The sequence below is a fragment of the Pteropus alecto genome, unplaced genomic scaffold (assembly GCF_000325575.1).
Source record: "Pteropus alecto unplaced genomic scaffold, ASM32557v1 scaffold157, whole genome shotgun sequence".
In the NCBI taxonomy this organism is placed as follows: domain Eukaryota; kingdom Metazoa; phylum Chordata; class Mammalia; order Chiroptera; family Pteropodidae; genus Pteropus; species Pteropus alecto.
This window is the reverse complement of record NW_006440626.1, coordinates 2,804,100-2,818,786: the sequence shown is the minus strand read 5'-3', so window position 1 is coordinate 2,818,786 and position 14,687 is coordinate 2,804,100. Positions and strand designations below refer to the sequence as shown.

Genomic DNA, 14,687 nt, shown 5'->3' with positions numbered 1-14,687 from the left:
ACACTTAGAAATTGTCAGGCTGTGTCCTTGTTTTTGATTCAGAAAACATGCTTCTTGTGTTATGTGACAAGACTGAATCTCACACACCTTTGTGTCTCTGTGTCCCTACAGGACTTCATACAGAGCTTGGCACATTGTAGGTACTCAGGTGGTATCAACGGCATTGAATGGAACTGAAGAGATACCTGCAAAGGTGCTGCCTCTGACTTGGGGAGGTTTAAAGTCATCATGAGGCAATCGACATACTGCTCTGGCCAAGGTTGGAGAGGTCGTCCTGTCATAAAGCTCCCTAAAACGTGATGTCACACACAGAGACCACTCTCCTTGCAAAAGGGAGGGGCTGTACACTGGACTCCCAGACTTAACTGGCTCCAGTGCCCTTCTCAGGCTCGGTCCTGGGGCCTGGAGGTGAGTAGGCTGCTGGACACTGATATGATCGAAGGATACTCTGCAGATCACTGACGTCATCAGGGTTGGCATAGCTGGAAAGTAGGCTTGAAGGCTCCCTCAATAAGGTAAGAATTGTCTTTGACTCCTAGCCTACGTTTTTGGCTTCCTTCCCTACTTGGCATCACCTTTCTCCCCCTCGACTCATTTTCACCCCTTTCCTCCTTTAAACATCCACTCAGAAAAAGCCTGGTAACTCCACTCACACCAAGTTATAAATGACTAACAAAGCTTGCTGCCGAGCACATTGCTAGCAGTATTCCCAGAGGAGATCGAGGGGAAGGTAGGTGCCTTGCGAAGAAATGAAGTGAGCCAAGGCCTGGAAAGGGCCCACTGGATTTCTGTGACTGGTGCATATCGTTGACCTTGCTGAGAGAGGTTTCGGGGACTTACGGGGACAGAACCAGATTGAGGTGGGCTGCGGAGTGAGGGAGAGGTAGAGCGAAGACATCCACTGTAGGCGGCTCTCTCAAAGAGACCGGTGTGAAGGGTAGGGGACCAGGAGGCCGGTAGCTGGAGAGGGCCTTGTTTTTTAGTGGAAGAGATGAGCGGTGTGTTTAAATGCTGATAGGAAGGGGCCGGAAGAGAAGGAATGGCTGAATATACCAGTGAGAGGGGAGACCCCCAAACGCCCAGGTTGTGAGAGGACCAGATGGAATTCAGTAGAGGAGCGGGGGCTGGTCTCAGAGGAAGTGGCCCGCGAGAAGCAGAGAACGTAGGTGGGTTTGGTGGCAGAAAGTCAAGGGGACTCACATCCGATGGTACCTGTGTTCCCTGCTAAAAGTGCGGGAGGCAGAGGTGGGCTGGGCTGTTTAATGAGACTCTGAAGTAGTCCCTGTGGACACTGAGGAGCTGACTTGGGGATGGAGGCTTGCGGGGCCCATCAAGGGCCCAGCTCTCCGGAGACATCAACTTGACAGTGGTGTCAATTTACAGGGGATTCCAATGTTGAGGGTGGAGGGGCGTGGTTTCCAGACAGGATGTTTCTAGGAGGCTAGGGATTTCCCCCAGTACTCCCCAAATTATTCTCGAAATATTGAATAACCCAGAAAGCACTTTAAAGTTTTGGTAGTTTCTAGTCATTATTATTTACTATTATAATGTTCTACCAACGCCTGAGAACATGTTACGCCAAATGTCCAACACAGCCTCACCTTTCTCTTTAATTCTACCCCAACCCCCTTTTCCCATTCGGTGCCCTGGGACTTAACCTTTTCAGCTCTGAGGGCATTGGAACCATCTTTTGTTTGGCACCCTGAGGTCTTAGGAGGAATTTCTAAGCATTTTCTGAGCTCCAAGGGTTAGCCCACTGCATCCTGAGTTCGACCTCTGTTTGTGACCAGCAGGCCATCCCCTGCTGAGCCCTGCCGGTGGGGTTCCTTGCCACTCCGCCCCCACCCCAACGTGACTCCTGCAAGCCCTGTGGTTCAGGAACACGGGGCTCCTGGGCCTGTGAGAGACACTGACTGTTGCCCACCTTTTCTTCTTAGACTGAAAATGGTGTTCGGTCTGTGCCACCAGAGAGAGAGGTAATGTTTAGGTGGGGCCCGTCACCGCATCCGGATAACCAGGAAAGGGAAACCCCACTTGGACCCAAGAGGAAGGGAAAACAGGGTTCTCCGTGCCCCTTTCCCTGACTGTTCCAATGTCCCTGGAACTCAGGGTCCGGGTAGAGGGCCTGGTCCTGGTGGGTGGAACATGAATCTGTCAGCTCAGAGTGGGGAGGACTTTGAGGAGCTGCGGGGGGTGGGGCTAATCCAGCGCCAAATGCGCATCTCTGAATACGAAGCCAAGGCCTGGTCCCTGCCTTCTGGCTGGAGGGCCAAGATGGACCCAAGGAAGGAAGGAAAGGAGAGGGGCGGGGCTGGGGGCCCCTCTGTGCTCCAGGCTCCACGTCTGGCTTTGGAAGTGGCAGAGGCGCAGACTCATGCCGGCCAGTCAGCAGGGAGCCCAGGCCAAGCCCCCGCTACCTACCGCGGACAAATGTATCCACCACAGCGTGGACGGGCTGCGCCCTGGCGGAGCGGATCCTGGGGCCTGGACTGGGGAGGAAAGCTAGTCCTCACCGGGAGGGCACGAGAGACCCCAGCCTCACGTTCAGCTCTGCTTTCTTTCCAGGCTCTTCAAGTCCCTGTACGTGGTGCAGATCTTCGTCCTCGCAGGTGAGGGCCTGGGCGCTGGGGAGGGTTAGGGAGGGCGGATTGGGGACACTGGCTCTTCCCTCAGAGCCCCCCCAGTCTCGAGCTGCCCCCCAGGGCTCCCAGAGGCCCCCTCCCGAGGCTGCCACGTACCTGGCTCCCCCAGGGCTGGCCACACTGCTCAGAGCCCCGGCCAGCCTTTTTCTCCCTTCCTTCCCTCTGCACCTTCAGAGTGAACCCAGGATTTGAACCCATGTCTAACTCTAAAACCCACACTACCCTCCCCAAAAAAACCCTCCACAAACAGACCAAAAAACCCACACAACCTAATTAGGTCCCAAAGCAATGGTTTTCAAAGTTTTGCTTGTATATCCTTTGAAAAACTATATATCCCCTCACCCATTCTAAGTTAATATCTAATACCTTTCATCACGAGTTTAAATAGCTTAAAAGGATATGACTTCCGGCATACTGCAAACACTGACGCTTTAAAATAATCACATCGCTCTCGGAAGTGTTTTTACTGGTCTTTCCTCTCCTCCCCGCAGGAGGGCTGTACTACTACTTTCAGAGGTCCCTAGAGAAAACAGCCCCTGCCCACGAGGTTGCTGGGGCGTCCTTGCAGGTAGGGACCTGCGACAGGGCCCGGAGGCCGGGACTCGCTCCTGGCCCTCAGATGGTCAACCAACGCGTGCGTGTGCGTGTGCGCGTGCGCGTGCGCGTGCGCGTGCGTGTGCGCGTGCGCGTGCGTGTGAGAGGGTTCTGGAGACATTTCCTGCTTCCGGCAAAGAGTCGAAACCCAGGCCCCACCCCTTGTGGGCTGGCCATATGGTCACCTCAAGGCCCCGGGGCAGTGGCCTGGATAAACGCAAAGGAACAGGTGGCCCTAGTGCACGTGGGTAGCCCTGGAGTGTGGTTCTACACTCCTGTGTGGGGTGGCAGTGAGCAGGGCACCCGCCCGGGGTCGCAACCCTCCCTGATTTTGCAGATCTAAGAGCCTGTGGCGGGAGACCCTCCCCCGGCCCGCGTCAGGGGAACGCGGATGGTTGCCGGCTGCCCACCGAGGACCACGTGCTGGATTAGGGGCTGCCCATCTGTTATGTCATTTAAACTTCGCAGCGACCCAGCAGCTCCCACTTTATAGGTGATGAAACTTAGGCTCCCTTTCACTTAGATAAACACCGAGCACTGGAATCGTTGGACCATGTGGTACGTGTGTTTAGTTTTCTAAGAAACTAACTTTTGCAGAGCGGCTGGCGCCCACCTTGCGTTCTCACCAGCACCCAACGCGAAGTTCCAGCTGTTCCATGTCACCTCCAGCCCTTGCCTTTCTTTTTAGCCATTCTACTAGGCGTATGTCATAATTTGCATTAGACCAATATTGAAGATTTACATTTTAAAATCATGTCAATAGTATTCGGAGCCACGTCATGTGGTATACCGAGTTTACTCTTCTCTGCGCATAATTTTGGTTTTGCCTTTTTTAAAATTTTAGTTGGCGCTGTACCTATAATCTCTCAAACTCTCAAATATCAATCTCCTTGCAATACATTTAGACAAATTAGGTGATTTATCAGCGTCGCCATTTTCACGGAGACGTAGTCGCCCGGAGGCCGCGTCCTCCTGCTCCGGTCCGGAGCGATGCCCACGAGGCCCGCTGCTCAGCTGGGCTGGGCTCTCCCTTCACTGCCCCGTGTCGCTCTTTAATTTTTGGTGGCGCACAAGCTCCAGTCGCTTCCTGAGGGGCAGTCTTATGATATTACATGTCTGACAGGGTCTTAAGTCCTACTCGACCAAGAGTTGGCAAAGCATAGAATTCTAGACTAGAAATAATTTTCTCCCCGATTCTGAAGATTCTCGTTGTCTTCTGGCTTCAAATGCTGGTATGTAAAAGTCCGATGCAATCGAATTTCTGAAACAGACTTTTTTCTTTGTATCTCCGGAAGTTTGTAGGTTCTCTTTGTCCTCACTGTTCTGTAATTTACTGACATACCCTGGGGTGAGTCTCCGTCATCCATTGTCGTGGACGCTTGGTGAGTCCTTCTCTGCTGTAGACTTATGTCCCTCATCTTTAGGAAGCGTCTTGATGAAAAACGAATGCATTTTTTTGGTATTTCTCCTGCCGGCCCAGTCCGCCGCCTGTTCCCTGTTTCCGAAAGATCTGTGATGCGGCCGTGGCCGACCCTTTCTTCTCTGTTCTCTCTGGGGAAAATTTTTTTTCAACTTTATCTTCTACACTTTGAATTTTCCAGTCCCATTATCATATCCTATTTTCACTTTTCAAGAATTAGAAGTTGCCGTTAGGCTCTAAAATACAATCGTTCAATTCTCGTTTCACGAATGCCAACTTTTATATTTCTAAAGACGTGGTCGCTTTTTGTTTGAGGTTCTCCTTCAGTCCCCAGTAGTCTTAGGTGTCCGTGTGCAGATTTCACAGCCTTCAGATGTCGCCGCAGCCTTCCCTCCCCCTCCTCCCTCTCCTTGTCCTGCAGCCCGTGGAGGAGACCTTGAGGCCGGTGTGGGGGCCGATGAATAAGTGCTACCCTGTGACTGCTCAGGTGGGTAAGGGCCGGGGCCCTTCTTCCCCTGGAGTGGGGTGACTGTCGTGGGCACACTTGGTAGACACAGTGAGAGGACAGGCCGGCCAGGGAAGGGCTCCCGGCCACTCACAGCTGTTTCCCTCTGTAGAGACGCAGAATCAAGAGTGGGAAGAAGCCAGCCCCTAAGGTGAGTGAGGCCTCCCCCCGAGGGGCCGGGGCTGGGGCCCTCTCCCGTCGGAGCCCCGTGAGGCCCAGGGAACCCTGGCTCATGGCTGGGAGTCCCCGGCAGAGTGGCAGGGTCCCCTCCAGGAAACCGGCCAACCCTACCACAGCTCGAGCTGAGAAGGGCAGGACTTCCCTGGAAAAACAAAGTGTGGAGAACGGGGCGGGACGGGGCATTCTGCGGGCCCCTCGGCCCATCCTACGCCCACCTGTCCCTCCCAGCAGGCTGTGACCCCCGAGGCAACTGGAAGACCGAGTGATACGGCCCCCAAGGAGGAGGCCAACAGCCTGTCGCAGGATGACGGGAAGGCGAGGTCTCCAAGGCTGGAAGCAGCCAGCCCCATTCGCCCTGGGGAGGAAGCGGCTGAGGAGGCGGCGGCAGGGATCCCAGGCTGGACGGTAGGGAAGCCTGGCTCCTCAGCTGGGACACCTCGAGGGCGTGGGTCCTTCTGGGAGCCCCAGAACACTGCAGGGTGGGGCTGAGGGGAGCGGACATGATGTGAGCAGAGCGCGTCTGAATCCTGGTCTCCCCCAACTTCTTGCGCAGTGGGGCCTCAGCTTCCCCACCTGTACAGTGTAGAGCCACCCCGTCCTCACTGTGCCTTCTTCCTTCCCAGGGAGATGAGAAGGCCCAGAAGGAGAGTGCTGTATACCTTGGTAAGACAGCCAACAGCACCCTGCTCCGCACAGCCTCCCTCCCTAACCTCGGCGACCCTGTAGAGGTCACAGATTCCCGGCTGCTCGCAGACCCTCCTGTCCCGAGGAGGGGAGATGTCCAGGCAGCCAGAAGCCCTGACCTTCTGGAATGAGCCGCCCTGCCTCCTGCACCCTCCCCAGGCTGGCGGAGCACCTTGCTCCAGTGCCACCCGCTGCCCGCGTCTGTGGGCGCCCTGGGGAAGGCTCCTCCCGCCACAGGGCGTGCCTGTCTGTGCTTTGTAGAGGCCTCTGGAGTGGAGAGCGAGGAGGGAAGGTCTGGGGGCTGGGTCCCCCAGCTCCTGAGGAAGCTCCGGCTGGACTGGTTCCCAGCTTCTGACGTCCCCAAGACTCCAAACCACGAATGACAAACCATCCAATAAATGCATAAGGTGCTGCCTCTGTGGCCTCTTTGCAGGGCCTCGAGCCCGCACAGACCCAGCATTGTTCTGTCCACACTCCCTGTCCCGACCGGCCGCAGGAACGCCATCTCCTGCCACCAAACCCTGATAGTGGATACACTGGAGAGGCCGAAAGGGCCCTGGCTGGCCTTCGGACGCTGAGCCCAGGGACAGACCATGTTCCCTGAATTCCAAAGGCTGGGGAGCATCCTGTCTTGAGGGCGTTTAGAATAGACACTGGGGAACCTGTCAGGGATGCTGCTGGGTGGCATCCTCTAACCAGTGAGGCTTGGCTGAGTGGCTTCTGCTCTGAGCATCTGGGGGCCCCAGGCTATTCCCTAAATGCACCAGGGGATACTCCCAAGACTCAGGTAAGCAGCCAGCCATTAGAAACCTGGGGTGCTCTGCCGAGAACCAGTCACTTGTGGGGTGGGCGCAGGTGGAGGCTAGTGAGGTCACAGCCCCAGAGCTGGAGCAGGAAGACAGGACCCACTGGCCATCCGGTGCAACCTTCCCATCGGCTGAAGGGGAAACAGAAGCCCAAGGTCACACATGTCATGGCGGAGGAGGAACATGAGGCAGTGTCCAAGTTCCTCATGTGGCCGCCGCCTCCTGTGGCTGCCCCACTCTCACACGGGACCGAGGTTTGACCCCTGTCCCTAGGGCATGCCTGCAGCCCATGGAGGCTCGTTCCCTGCCCCCCTGGCCAAGCCTCCTGAGAGCCCGGCCTGACCTGGCCACTCAGAGAATGGCACCCGGGGTTGGAGCCCAGGCGAGTGTCCTTCAGCTCCAGCTTGGCCATGAGGCAACTCTTACCCGACGAGGGCCAGGAAGATGGCCAATGTGACCTTGGGGTAGCTGAGAGGCTCAGGGAGGTGGCTCTGGCACCTGATGACTGTGCCTGGGTGTTGACCTGGCACATCACTTCCCAGCCTCCCTGAGTTCCCCACTTTTTGGGGCACCGTAGATGAAGTGGGCTGAGCTGCTGGCCTGTGGTGTGGGGTGGGTGGCGTTGGGCCTGCGATGTGGGCGTCCAGGCTGAGGGAGGCCCTTCCCGTCCCCACCAGGGCCTTGGCTGATGGCTCTTAGCAGCCTAGAGTCGCTCTTCCCAGCAGGAGCCAGGACCTATGTATAGAGTTTGTCACCAACCTGAAGAGCCAGTGTTAGGTCTCTGCGAGTGACAAGGGGGTAAGCTGTCGCTTTCTGAGCTTCAGTATACCCATCTCTCAAATGGGGCTGAATGCCAGGTAAGGCTGGATGCGGGGGAGGCTGCCGAGGCCCCATCACTGCCAGGGGCTGGAGAGGGGCCCGGGTGGGACTCGGAGGCAAGGCTGGAGCCACCAGACTGGTTTATTGTACGCCAGGGTCCCCAGCTGAGGAGCAGGCCAGGGCCTGGTGTTGCCCTCTAGCGGGGCACAGCACAGAGCTCGTAGGGGGCCGGGGTAATCAGTAAGCCGTAGGCACCGTGGTCGCTGGGGCGGGGCTGCCCCGCAGGCACCGAGAAGCTGAAGCGCTGCAGGAGGCAGGTGAAGAAGAGGAAGAGCTCCATGCGGGCCAGGGGCTCCCCGAGGCACGAGCGGCGGCCTGTGGGGGGAGGGGCTCGGTGAGCTTGGGGCCTGGGTCACCCGTCCAAGACTCCCCGGGAGAGGCCGTGAGCCGGGCGCGATGCAGGCACCTGCTGAGAAGGGCACGAAGGCTGCCTGCTTGACGAAGTGGCCCTGGGAGTCCAGGAAGTGCTCAGGGTGGAAGCAGAAGGGTTTCTTCCAGAATGTCTCGTCCTTCAGCACCGATGACAGGTTGGTGACAAGCGTCGTCCCCTGGCAGGAGATGCTTGACATGGGTGGAGTCTAGGCTGGAGGATGCCAGGACCCCTGCCACCCACCACACATGGGACACACACTCTACCTGGTGCACACCTGTCCCGGCACCCTCTGTCCCCATGGCAGGGCCAAATGACTCACTTCTCATGGGTGCCCTCACTGCCACCCATCCCTGCAAACATGGGCTCCCCCAACACACTGTGGCACATTTTCCCCACTGACTGGGGGCTCTGAATGGATAGGGCCAGCCCTGCCTCTGCCCTTGTTCCCGCACCCACCAAGACTGGGACAGTCCGTGCCTGTGAAAATGAACGAGTCCCTTGGGTTCCAGTCCTGGCCCCACCTGGCAATGGCCGTGTTGGAGCTACCAGATGGCAGGCAGTGCTGAGCTGGGGTAAGGAGGGCCACAAGCCTACCTTGGGGATGAGGAAGCCCTGCACTTCAATGTCACGGGATGTCATGTGGGGCACGCCCAGTGGGATGATGTCCCCAAAGCGTTGAACCTCATGGATCACGGCCATGGTGAAGGGCATGTGGGCTTGGTCCTCCATCTCTGGTAGCCGTACCTGCCCTATTACCTCATCGATCTCCTGCTGGACACGGCCTGGGCAGACAAGCATCCCCAAGGGGGGCTCTGACCTCCTGATTCCGGTGTAGGGCTGTGCCCACGTGGAGGAGGAGGTCATTCTGACCTCAGAGCTGGGCCCCCGTCTCCGCTTCGAGCTCCCGGTAGCTCAAGCAAGCTCAGGGGCCCCAGGTTGTCCCTTTCCTCCCTCACCCACCCCCCAGCCCCCAGCCTCCAGGCTGGGCTTACGCTGCACATCTGGGTGTAGGATCATGAGCAGGAGGGCCCAGGCCAGCGTGATTGAGGTGGTCGCACTCCCACCAGATAACAGGTCAGCCATCACCAGGCACAGGTTCTTGTCATTGAAGCTGCTCTCGGGGTTCCCCTTGGCCTGGGCGATGCATAGAGGGTGGGCTCGGGCAGAGGAAGGCCCACAAGGGCCTCCCACTCTGCACCCAACAGCCTGGGTGCCTATCACTGTGTGATACACAGGCCTCACCTTGCCTGGGCTCACCTCACGGGGCCCTCAATTCACAACCCCAGGCCCTGTCCCTGGCAGCTGCCCCTCACCTACCTTCTCCACCTCGTCTAGGAAGGCATCAGTCAGGTCTCGGGGTGGCTGGGCTGGGTCCCATGTCCTCCTATGCTCGTCAGCCAGCTCATTCAGCAGGGCTATTAAGGCCTTCTGCGCTGGGAAGACCTTGGCGGCCAGCCCCGGGATGTTCAGGAGCACCGGGATCACGTTCAGCACCTGTGCAGGCCACAGACGCGGGACCCTGCATGGTTGTTCCTGTGCTCAGGTGTTCTTCTTGACCAGTTCAGGTCCCAGCTGCCTTCAGGGCGTCGCCACCATCGACCTGGTTCCTCCCTAAGTGCTGGCCTCTGCCCTCTCTCTTGGCTCGGGCTGCTAGAAGGATAAACCTAAACTCCACGTCTCATGTATTCTGTGGCTCCCATAAAGGAAGTACAAGTTCCTCAGCCCTCTCTGGGGCGGCCGACCCTGGCCTGGCTCTCCTGCCTCTGTTCCCTGCGATTCCCCACCCCGCCCCAGACCTTTCCTCCTCTATGCAGTGGCCTCTCTTGGAATGCCCTTTCTCCAACGACCCTCTATAAATCCTCTGACGAGGCCCACTGCAGGGAGCTGGCCTGCCTTCAGGAGCTCGCTCGGCAGGGGCTCCTCGTCATCTCCCTCCCTGACCTCACGCAGGAATCCCGACTCTTCCTTTAGTCCGTCCTCTAATAGGTCCAGCAGCTTGAGGAAGCGCGGGTCGTTGTACTCGAAGCGGCACCCAAAGATGAGGGAGGCGATCGCGTTGCTCACCGCTTTATTCAGCAGGACTTTGGGACTAAAGGGGCGTCCTGGGAGAGAGGACGGCGTAGATCAGGGGCTCGCCTCCATCTTTCCCAGCCTCTCCATCCCTGTCTCCTGTGTCAGGCCCAGCACTCACCGGCCTGGTCAGCGAAGGCGGCACAGAGGCAGGTGGCTTCCTTGGTCACCCACTGCTCCAGTGACTTCTTGCCCAGGCCGAAATTGCGCATGGTGGACACGGAGAAGCGGCGCTGCTCACGCCAAACGACCCCATAGCGCGCTAAGACCACTCCTGGCGGCGGGAAAGCAGGCGTGGCCCTGGGCTCGCCTCTCCTCCCACACCTTGCTCACCTGCTCTCCTGTCCTCACTCTTCCACCAGGAACAGGTCCAGCCCCGCCTCTTGCCAATGAGCCCCGCCCATTTACATAGAAGCCCCGCCCCACCTCTGCTCACAGCCCGGCCCCTTTCGGTGCAGGCCCCGCCTCCTAGCCCCTTCACACTAACTCATCCTCCATCCCACAAATTCTGCCCACTTGGACACCCCCTTCCAGCTGGGGACAGGTCCCATTCTCTGTCCACCCACATTGCTTGCCAGCTCACCTCTGCTGGGAGATCTTGGTCCCACTCTGCTCTGCCCACCCTGACCACCCTCTCCTTCAGGGACGGCCCTGCCCACCCCTGCCCCGCCCACACTGACTTCATCCTCATTCCCGCCCACCCTGATGTCCTCAAGGCTCGCTGTTGCCCTGGCCGACCCTCTCTCGGAACGGCTCTGCCCATATCCTTCTCCCCCACCCTTGGCACAAGCTCCTTCTTCCACCTGTCGCCCTTCAAGTTTGCCGACTCTCCTCTGCACGCACGTCCATGACCCTGCCTCCGCTTGACCCTGCTGGGTCTTGAGTCACTGCTGTCCCCATCCCCGCTGGGCTGTGGTCTGCCCCCTCCTTCGCTTGCCTTGAGAACGCGGCCCGAAACCCAGGTGCTTGTAGATGGGCATAGGTGGGCGGTCCGCCGTGTCCTCGCTGCGGTTCACCAGCACCTCGCGCACGGCCGCCAGCCCGTTGACCACGACCACCGGCGTCCAGGCCAGCTGCAGGCTGAACACGTCTCCGAAGCGGTGCCGCAGCTGCAGGCGGAAGGTGGAGGATGTTGGTTAAGCCGGGTCCCAGTGTCATGGCCCTAGCTGTGGTGGACTCCTGGGCCGTCAGCACCCACCCAGCTGGTGCAAGGACTTCATGTGGTCTTGCAATTCTATCACATCTTCTGTGATGGAGGACCTCACGTTGGATCAGACCGCCCAGCTGACTTTGCAAAGGTCACCAAAATTGTCAGTGGGCCAAGTTAGCAGCATCCCATTTTGCAGGTGAAGAAATGGTCCATAGAGGTGAGCAGTGAGGCTGGAGGGCCCACAGCAGCAAAAGATTTGAACTCAGTCACTATATCTCTCAACCTCGACCTCCTGATTTAAATGGGGTTCATGACCTGACTTCTCTCCCCCATTCTCCAGACCTTTCCTCATGTAAACAGAAGGGATCCCCGCTTGGGCTCACATAATTTAAGTGCTGTCTGGCTGGATGCCAAACCAGCTGCCAAGTTCCTCCCCCTCCTCCAGGCCTTTGCTCTCTCTGACCTTTGGAAAATCCCAACTGTCCTTCGGGCCCCGCACAAATGCCCTCCCTCGTGAAGCCTCTCAAACCTGCCTCCTCTTCCCAGCTCAGCAACTTGCCCAGCCTGCGGCTGCACCCACCACCCAATGTCTGCTGTGAGGTAGGGCCCCAGGATCCCTGCTGCCGATCCAACCTCCTCACCTGGTTAACACAGCAAAGCATGTCCCGGAAGTTCACCTGCAGCAGGTTGCCCAGCCCAGGCAGTGGCATGGGGCCTGGTGGGTAGCGTGCAGCCCAGCATGCACGTCGGTACATCAGGTCCACCAGGAGCAGGAAGATGGCCACAGCCATGGCCAGGGACGCCAGTGCATCCCCAGTCAGTAGCCCCATGGCTACCTCAGTGCCCACTAGGCTCCTCCGGGCACTCTGCCACCCCTCACCGCACCAGGCCCCTGGGACCAGACCAGGCAGAGGTCATCAGCGCACCCTGAGGGTTTGCCCAGCCTGGGCCCTCTTTATAAAGGGAGCTGAGACTGGCCTTTGCTCTCTGCTGAGTCACCCTGTCAAGTGACTGTGCTATCAGAAGGTACAGGGAGGGGGCAGAGAAGGTCAGGTGAAGTTATGGCCGCAGATGCCTTGTCTCTCCTGTAGTCTCCAGGGGCTTTCCAAGAGTATGGGGAGGAGACAAGAAGCCCAGCTCCCACCAGACTCTTCAGCTTTGTGTAGGCTCCAAGGAAGAACCAGGGATCTTCAGACTTGTCCTGCCACCTGCTTGTCACATTAGGCTCACAATGTGGTCATAGCGTTGTCCTCAGAACGAGTCCCTGCCTTTCCATATGTCACCTGCTGTCTCCTGAGGGGCCTTTTCCTCTCAGGTTTGTTACTGGCCCTCAGATCAGCATTATAGTGACGTCACAGGTATCAGAGGGACCACAGGGTAGGGGGTGAAGTTCTCAGTGTCCTCTCACCTCACACAAGCACACTCAACACACACAAACCATACACCCACACACGCCACCCACATGCTCACATACTGACACAATCACACATCCACAAAACCACACACACTTAACACATTCACTGTTTACACTCACCTGGACACCCAGCACCAAGTCGCTTAGTCTTAGTTGGCCCGTGGTTGCCTAGACCTGACTGACCCCCACCCCCGCCTCGAGGCTCAGCTGGCTCAGCTTCCTGGGTTTTGGTCTTGTCGTGGCAAGTTTGACTCTGTGGTCCCTCAAGGAAAGATGCAAACCTTAGTACCACCCACACCAGAGCGTGCCACCTCCAGGCCGGGATTGTGGCTTCCAGGCCCTCCCTCTTGCTCAGCCTCTCATCCCCTCTAGGCAGAGGGGTGACCATATCACTCCAGGGCAAGGCCACTGCCTACGGCCTCAGCGTTCTCCTTCTTCAACTATAAAAGGGGTACGATTTGCATTTTCAGATCAGTGAAGTTGATGAGAACTGAGGCCAAAGCCCACTCAAATGTGCAGACGCAGGAGCCGGAGGGCGGGAAGGGGCATTTCCCGGGCAGGGTCAGCCCCTCACCCATCCCGAAGGTATGGGAAGCAAGCTCTTTCTGGAAACAGCGCGAGTATTCCCGGGCCTTGGAGGTGCTCTCTCTCAGCCGAAGCCAGGCCCCATATTCCCTCAGTTCTCTCGCTCGCTCCCCCACAGTGAGAGGCATCCCCAATTTAGAGTGCTTGCTCGTGGCCTCTTGGTATTTGCCTTCAACGTTTGCAAACCGTGCTTGGTGTATGAACAATTCCTCCCCTTCCCGAATTCCCACATCCCGCTCTCCTGCCAGGCTCAGGCCCAGAGGGTGCTACTTGCGGGGGCCCAGCTGGGCCCTCCGTGCATCTTGCCTTGGCCAGGGCTTGGATTCTGTTCCATCCACACTGGGCGTCCTGGGTGCCAGTGCTGGGTACTTGCAGCATGGTGGGAAAATGAGGCGGCACCCTGCACCCAGGGAGCAGTGGGAAATCAGAGCCATGTTCCAAGCCAGGAGTGCGGGGATGGTTTTGAAGGCCATGGGACATTGCCCCCGGCTGGAGCAGGGCTTTCTGGGAAGACCTCACGGAGGACTTTGGCTGTTTTGGCACTGAAAGCCAAGGTGAGCTGGCAGCAGGACCAAAGCCCTATTGCAAAATCCTGTGCAAGAGTGAGGGGAAGTGGGAGGGAGGGAAGCAGCTGCAGACGGGGGCTTTGTCAGTCTGGCTGAGGACCGGGCTGAGGGGTCCCTGGGCCTACCAGAGGCAGGGAGACCAGTTCAAAGGCCACTCTACAGACCAGGAGGGCAAGACCCACGGGCACCCCAGGGACTTCTTGGATCTAGCCTGTGGTCTCTCTTGTGGCTTCAGCTGTCCTGGTGGGCAGCAACTTTCTACTGCCCACCAGGACATGCACCAGTTTACATGCACTTGTTTTTTCGGTTGTTTGTTCATTTGTTTGAGGTAGGTCTTTGAGATTATATAGCATTAATACTTATATAGATTTGTGTAATCACTATCACCACAGTCAAGAGACAGAACTGTGCCGTCACTACATGGAAGTTCCTCATGCCGCCCCCTTATTGTTACTGTTTCCCTCCTCACACCTACCCCCTGGCAACTACTTATGTGTTCTTTATCTCTTTAATTTTGTCCTTTTGAGACTGTTCTTTAAATGCAACCATACAGTAAGTAATATGTAGAAACTGGCTTTTTTCACTCAGAATAATGTTCTTAAGATCCAGCCAAGTTATTGGGTGTATCAATGGTTTGTTCCTTATTGCTGAGTAGTATTCCATGGCATGGATGTACCAAATTGTGTTTAACTTTTCACCTGTTGAAGGACATTTGGTTTCTTTTCCATTTTTGGCTATACACATAAAAGCTGCTGTGGAAAATAAAGGAAGAAAGAAAGAAACGAGACTGCGTCACTTTCCTGCAGGCATTCTGCCTTC

The 14,687-nt window shown here is 57.4% G+C and overlaps 2 protein-coding genes and 1 long non-coding RNA gene across 6 annotated transcripts; 1 reads left to right on the top strand and 2 right to left on the bottom strand.

Moving 5' to 3' along the window:
• The first annotated feature begins 272 nt into the window (after positions 1 to 272).
• On the top strand, positions 273 to 6,208 carry LOC112484228. Of its 3 annotated transcripts, XM_025050640.1 has the most exons (8): positions 273 to 515; positions 1,938 to 1,976; positions 2,566 to 2,609; positions 3,134 to 3,480; positions 5,078 to 5,143; positions 5,274 to 5,312; positions 5,570 to 5,746; positions 5,965 to 6,208. In XM_025050640.1, exons 2-8 carry the CDS (start codon positions 1,945 to 1,947, stop codon positions 6,154 to 6,156), a joined length of 897 nt encoding a protein of 298 aa, XP_024906408.1. In that variant the 5' UTR covers positions 273 to 515; positions 1,938 to 1,944; the 3' UTR covers positions 6,157 to 6,208. The 3 variants fall into 3 exon arrangements, with proteins under 3 accessions (XP_024906408.1, XP_024906407.1, XP_024906409.1); XM_025050639.1 differs by having other exon boundaries at positions 273 to 1,976; XM_025050641.1 differs by having other exon boundaries at positions 279 to 1,976; positions 5,573 to 5,746.
• Positions 1,504 to 3,145, bottom strand: LOC112484229. Its single transcript, XR_003047951.1, has 2 exons — positions 3,009 to 3,145; positions 1,504 to 2,624 (listed from the first exon to the last, which is right to left on the bottom strand). It is a non-coding gene; the product is annotated as an uncharacterized LOC112484229 (long non-coding RNA).
• A 1,498-nt stretch (positions 6,209 to 7,706) lies between the features above and the next one.
• LOC102886763 (cytochrome P450 2D14) lies at positions 7,707 to 13,160 on the bottom strand. Of its 2 annotated transcripts, none has more exons than XM_025050648.1 (9): positions 11,945 to 13,160; positions 11,091 to 11,262; positions 10,275 to 10,427; positions 10,025 to 10,185; positions 9,401 to 9,577; positions 9,044 to 9,217; positions 8,678 to 8,893; positions 8,117 to 8,258; positions 7,707 to 8,025 (listed from the first exon to the last, which is right to left on the bottom strand). In XM_025050648.1, exons 1-9 carry the CDS (start codon positions 12,131 to 12,133, stop codon positions 7,847 to 7,849), a joined length of 1,563 nt encoding a protein of 520 aa, XP_024906416.1. In that variant the 5' UTR covers positions 12,134 to 13,160; the 3' UTR covers positions 7,707 to 7,846. The 2 variants fall into 2 exon arrangements, with proteins under 2 accessions (XP_024906416.1, XP_006917421.1); XM_006917359.2 differs by having other exon boundaries at positions 8,678 to 8,865; positions 9,076 to 9,217.
• Between the last annotated feature and the right edge of the window lie 1,527 nt (positions 13,161 to 14,687).

What these genes read in the sequence shown, in the direction of transcription:
- LOC102886763 (XM_025050648.1), bottom strand. Translation starts at nt 12,133, where the DNA reads ATGGGGCTACTGACTGGGGATGCACTGGCGTCCCTGGCCATGGCTGTG. An exon ending in AGGGCTTCCTCATCCCCAAG is followed by an intron (nt 8,259 to 8,677) that starts GTAGGCTTGTGG and finishes ATCTCCTGCCAG; the next exon opens with GGGACGACGCTTGTCACCAA. An exon ending in CTTCGTGCCCTTCTCAGCAG is followed by an intron (nt 8,026 to 8,116) that starts GTGCCTGCATCG and finishes CTCCCCCCACAG; the next exon opens with GCCGCCGCTCGTGCCTCGGG.
- LOC112484228 (XM_025050640.1), top strand. Translation starts at nt 1,945, where the DNA reads ATGGTGTTCGGTCTGTGCCACCAGAGAGAGAG. An exon ending in CTGTGCCACCAGAGAGAGAG is followed by an intron (nt 1,977 to 2,565) that starts GTAATGTTTAGG and finishes CTTTCTTTCCAG; the next exon opens with GCTCTTCAAGTCCCTGTACG. An exon ending in GGAAGAAGCCAGCCCCTAAG is followed by an intron (nt 5,313 to 5,569) that starts GTGAGTGAGGCC and finishes TGTCCCTCCCAG; the next exon opens with CAGGCTGTGACCCCCGAGGC.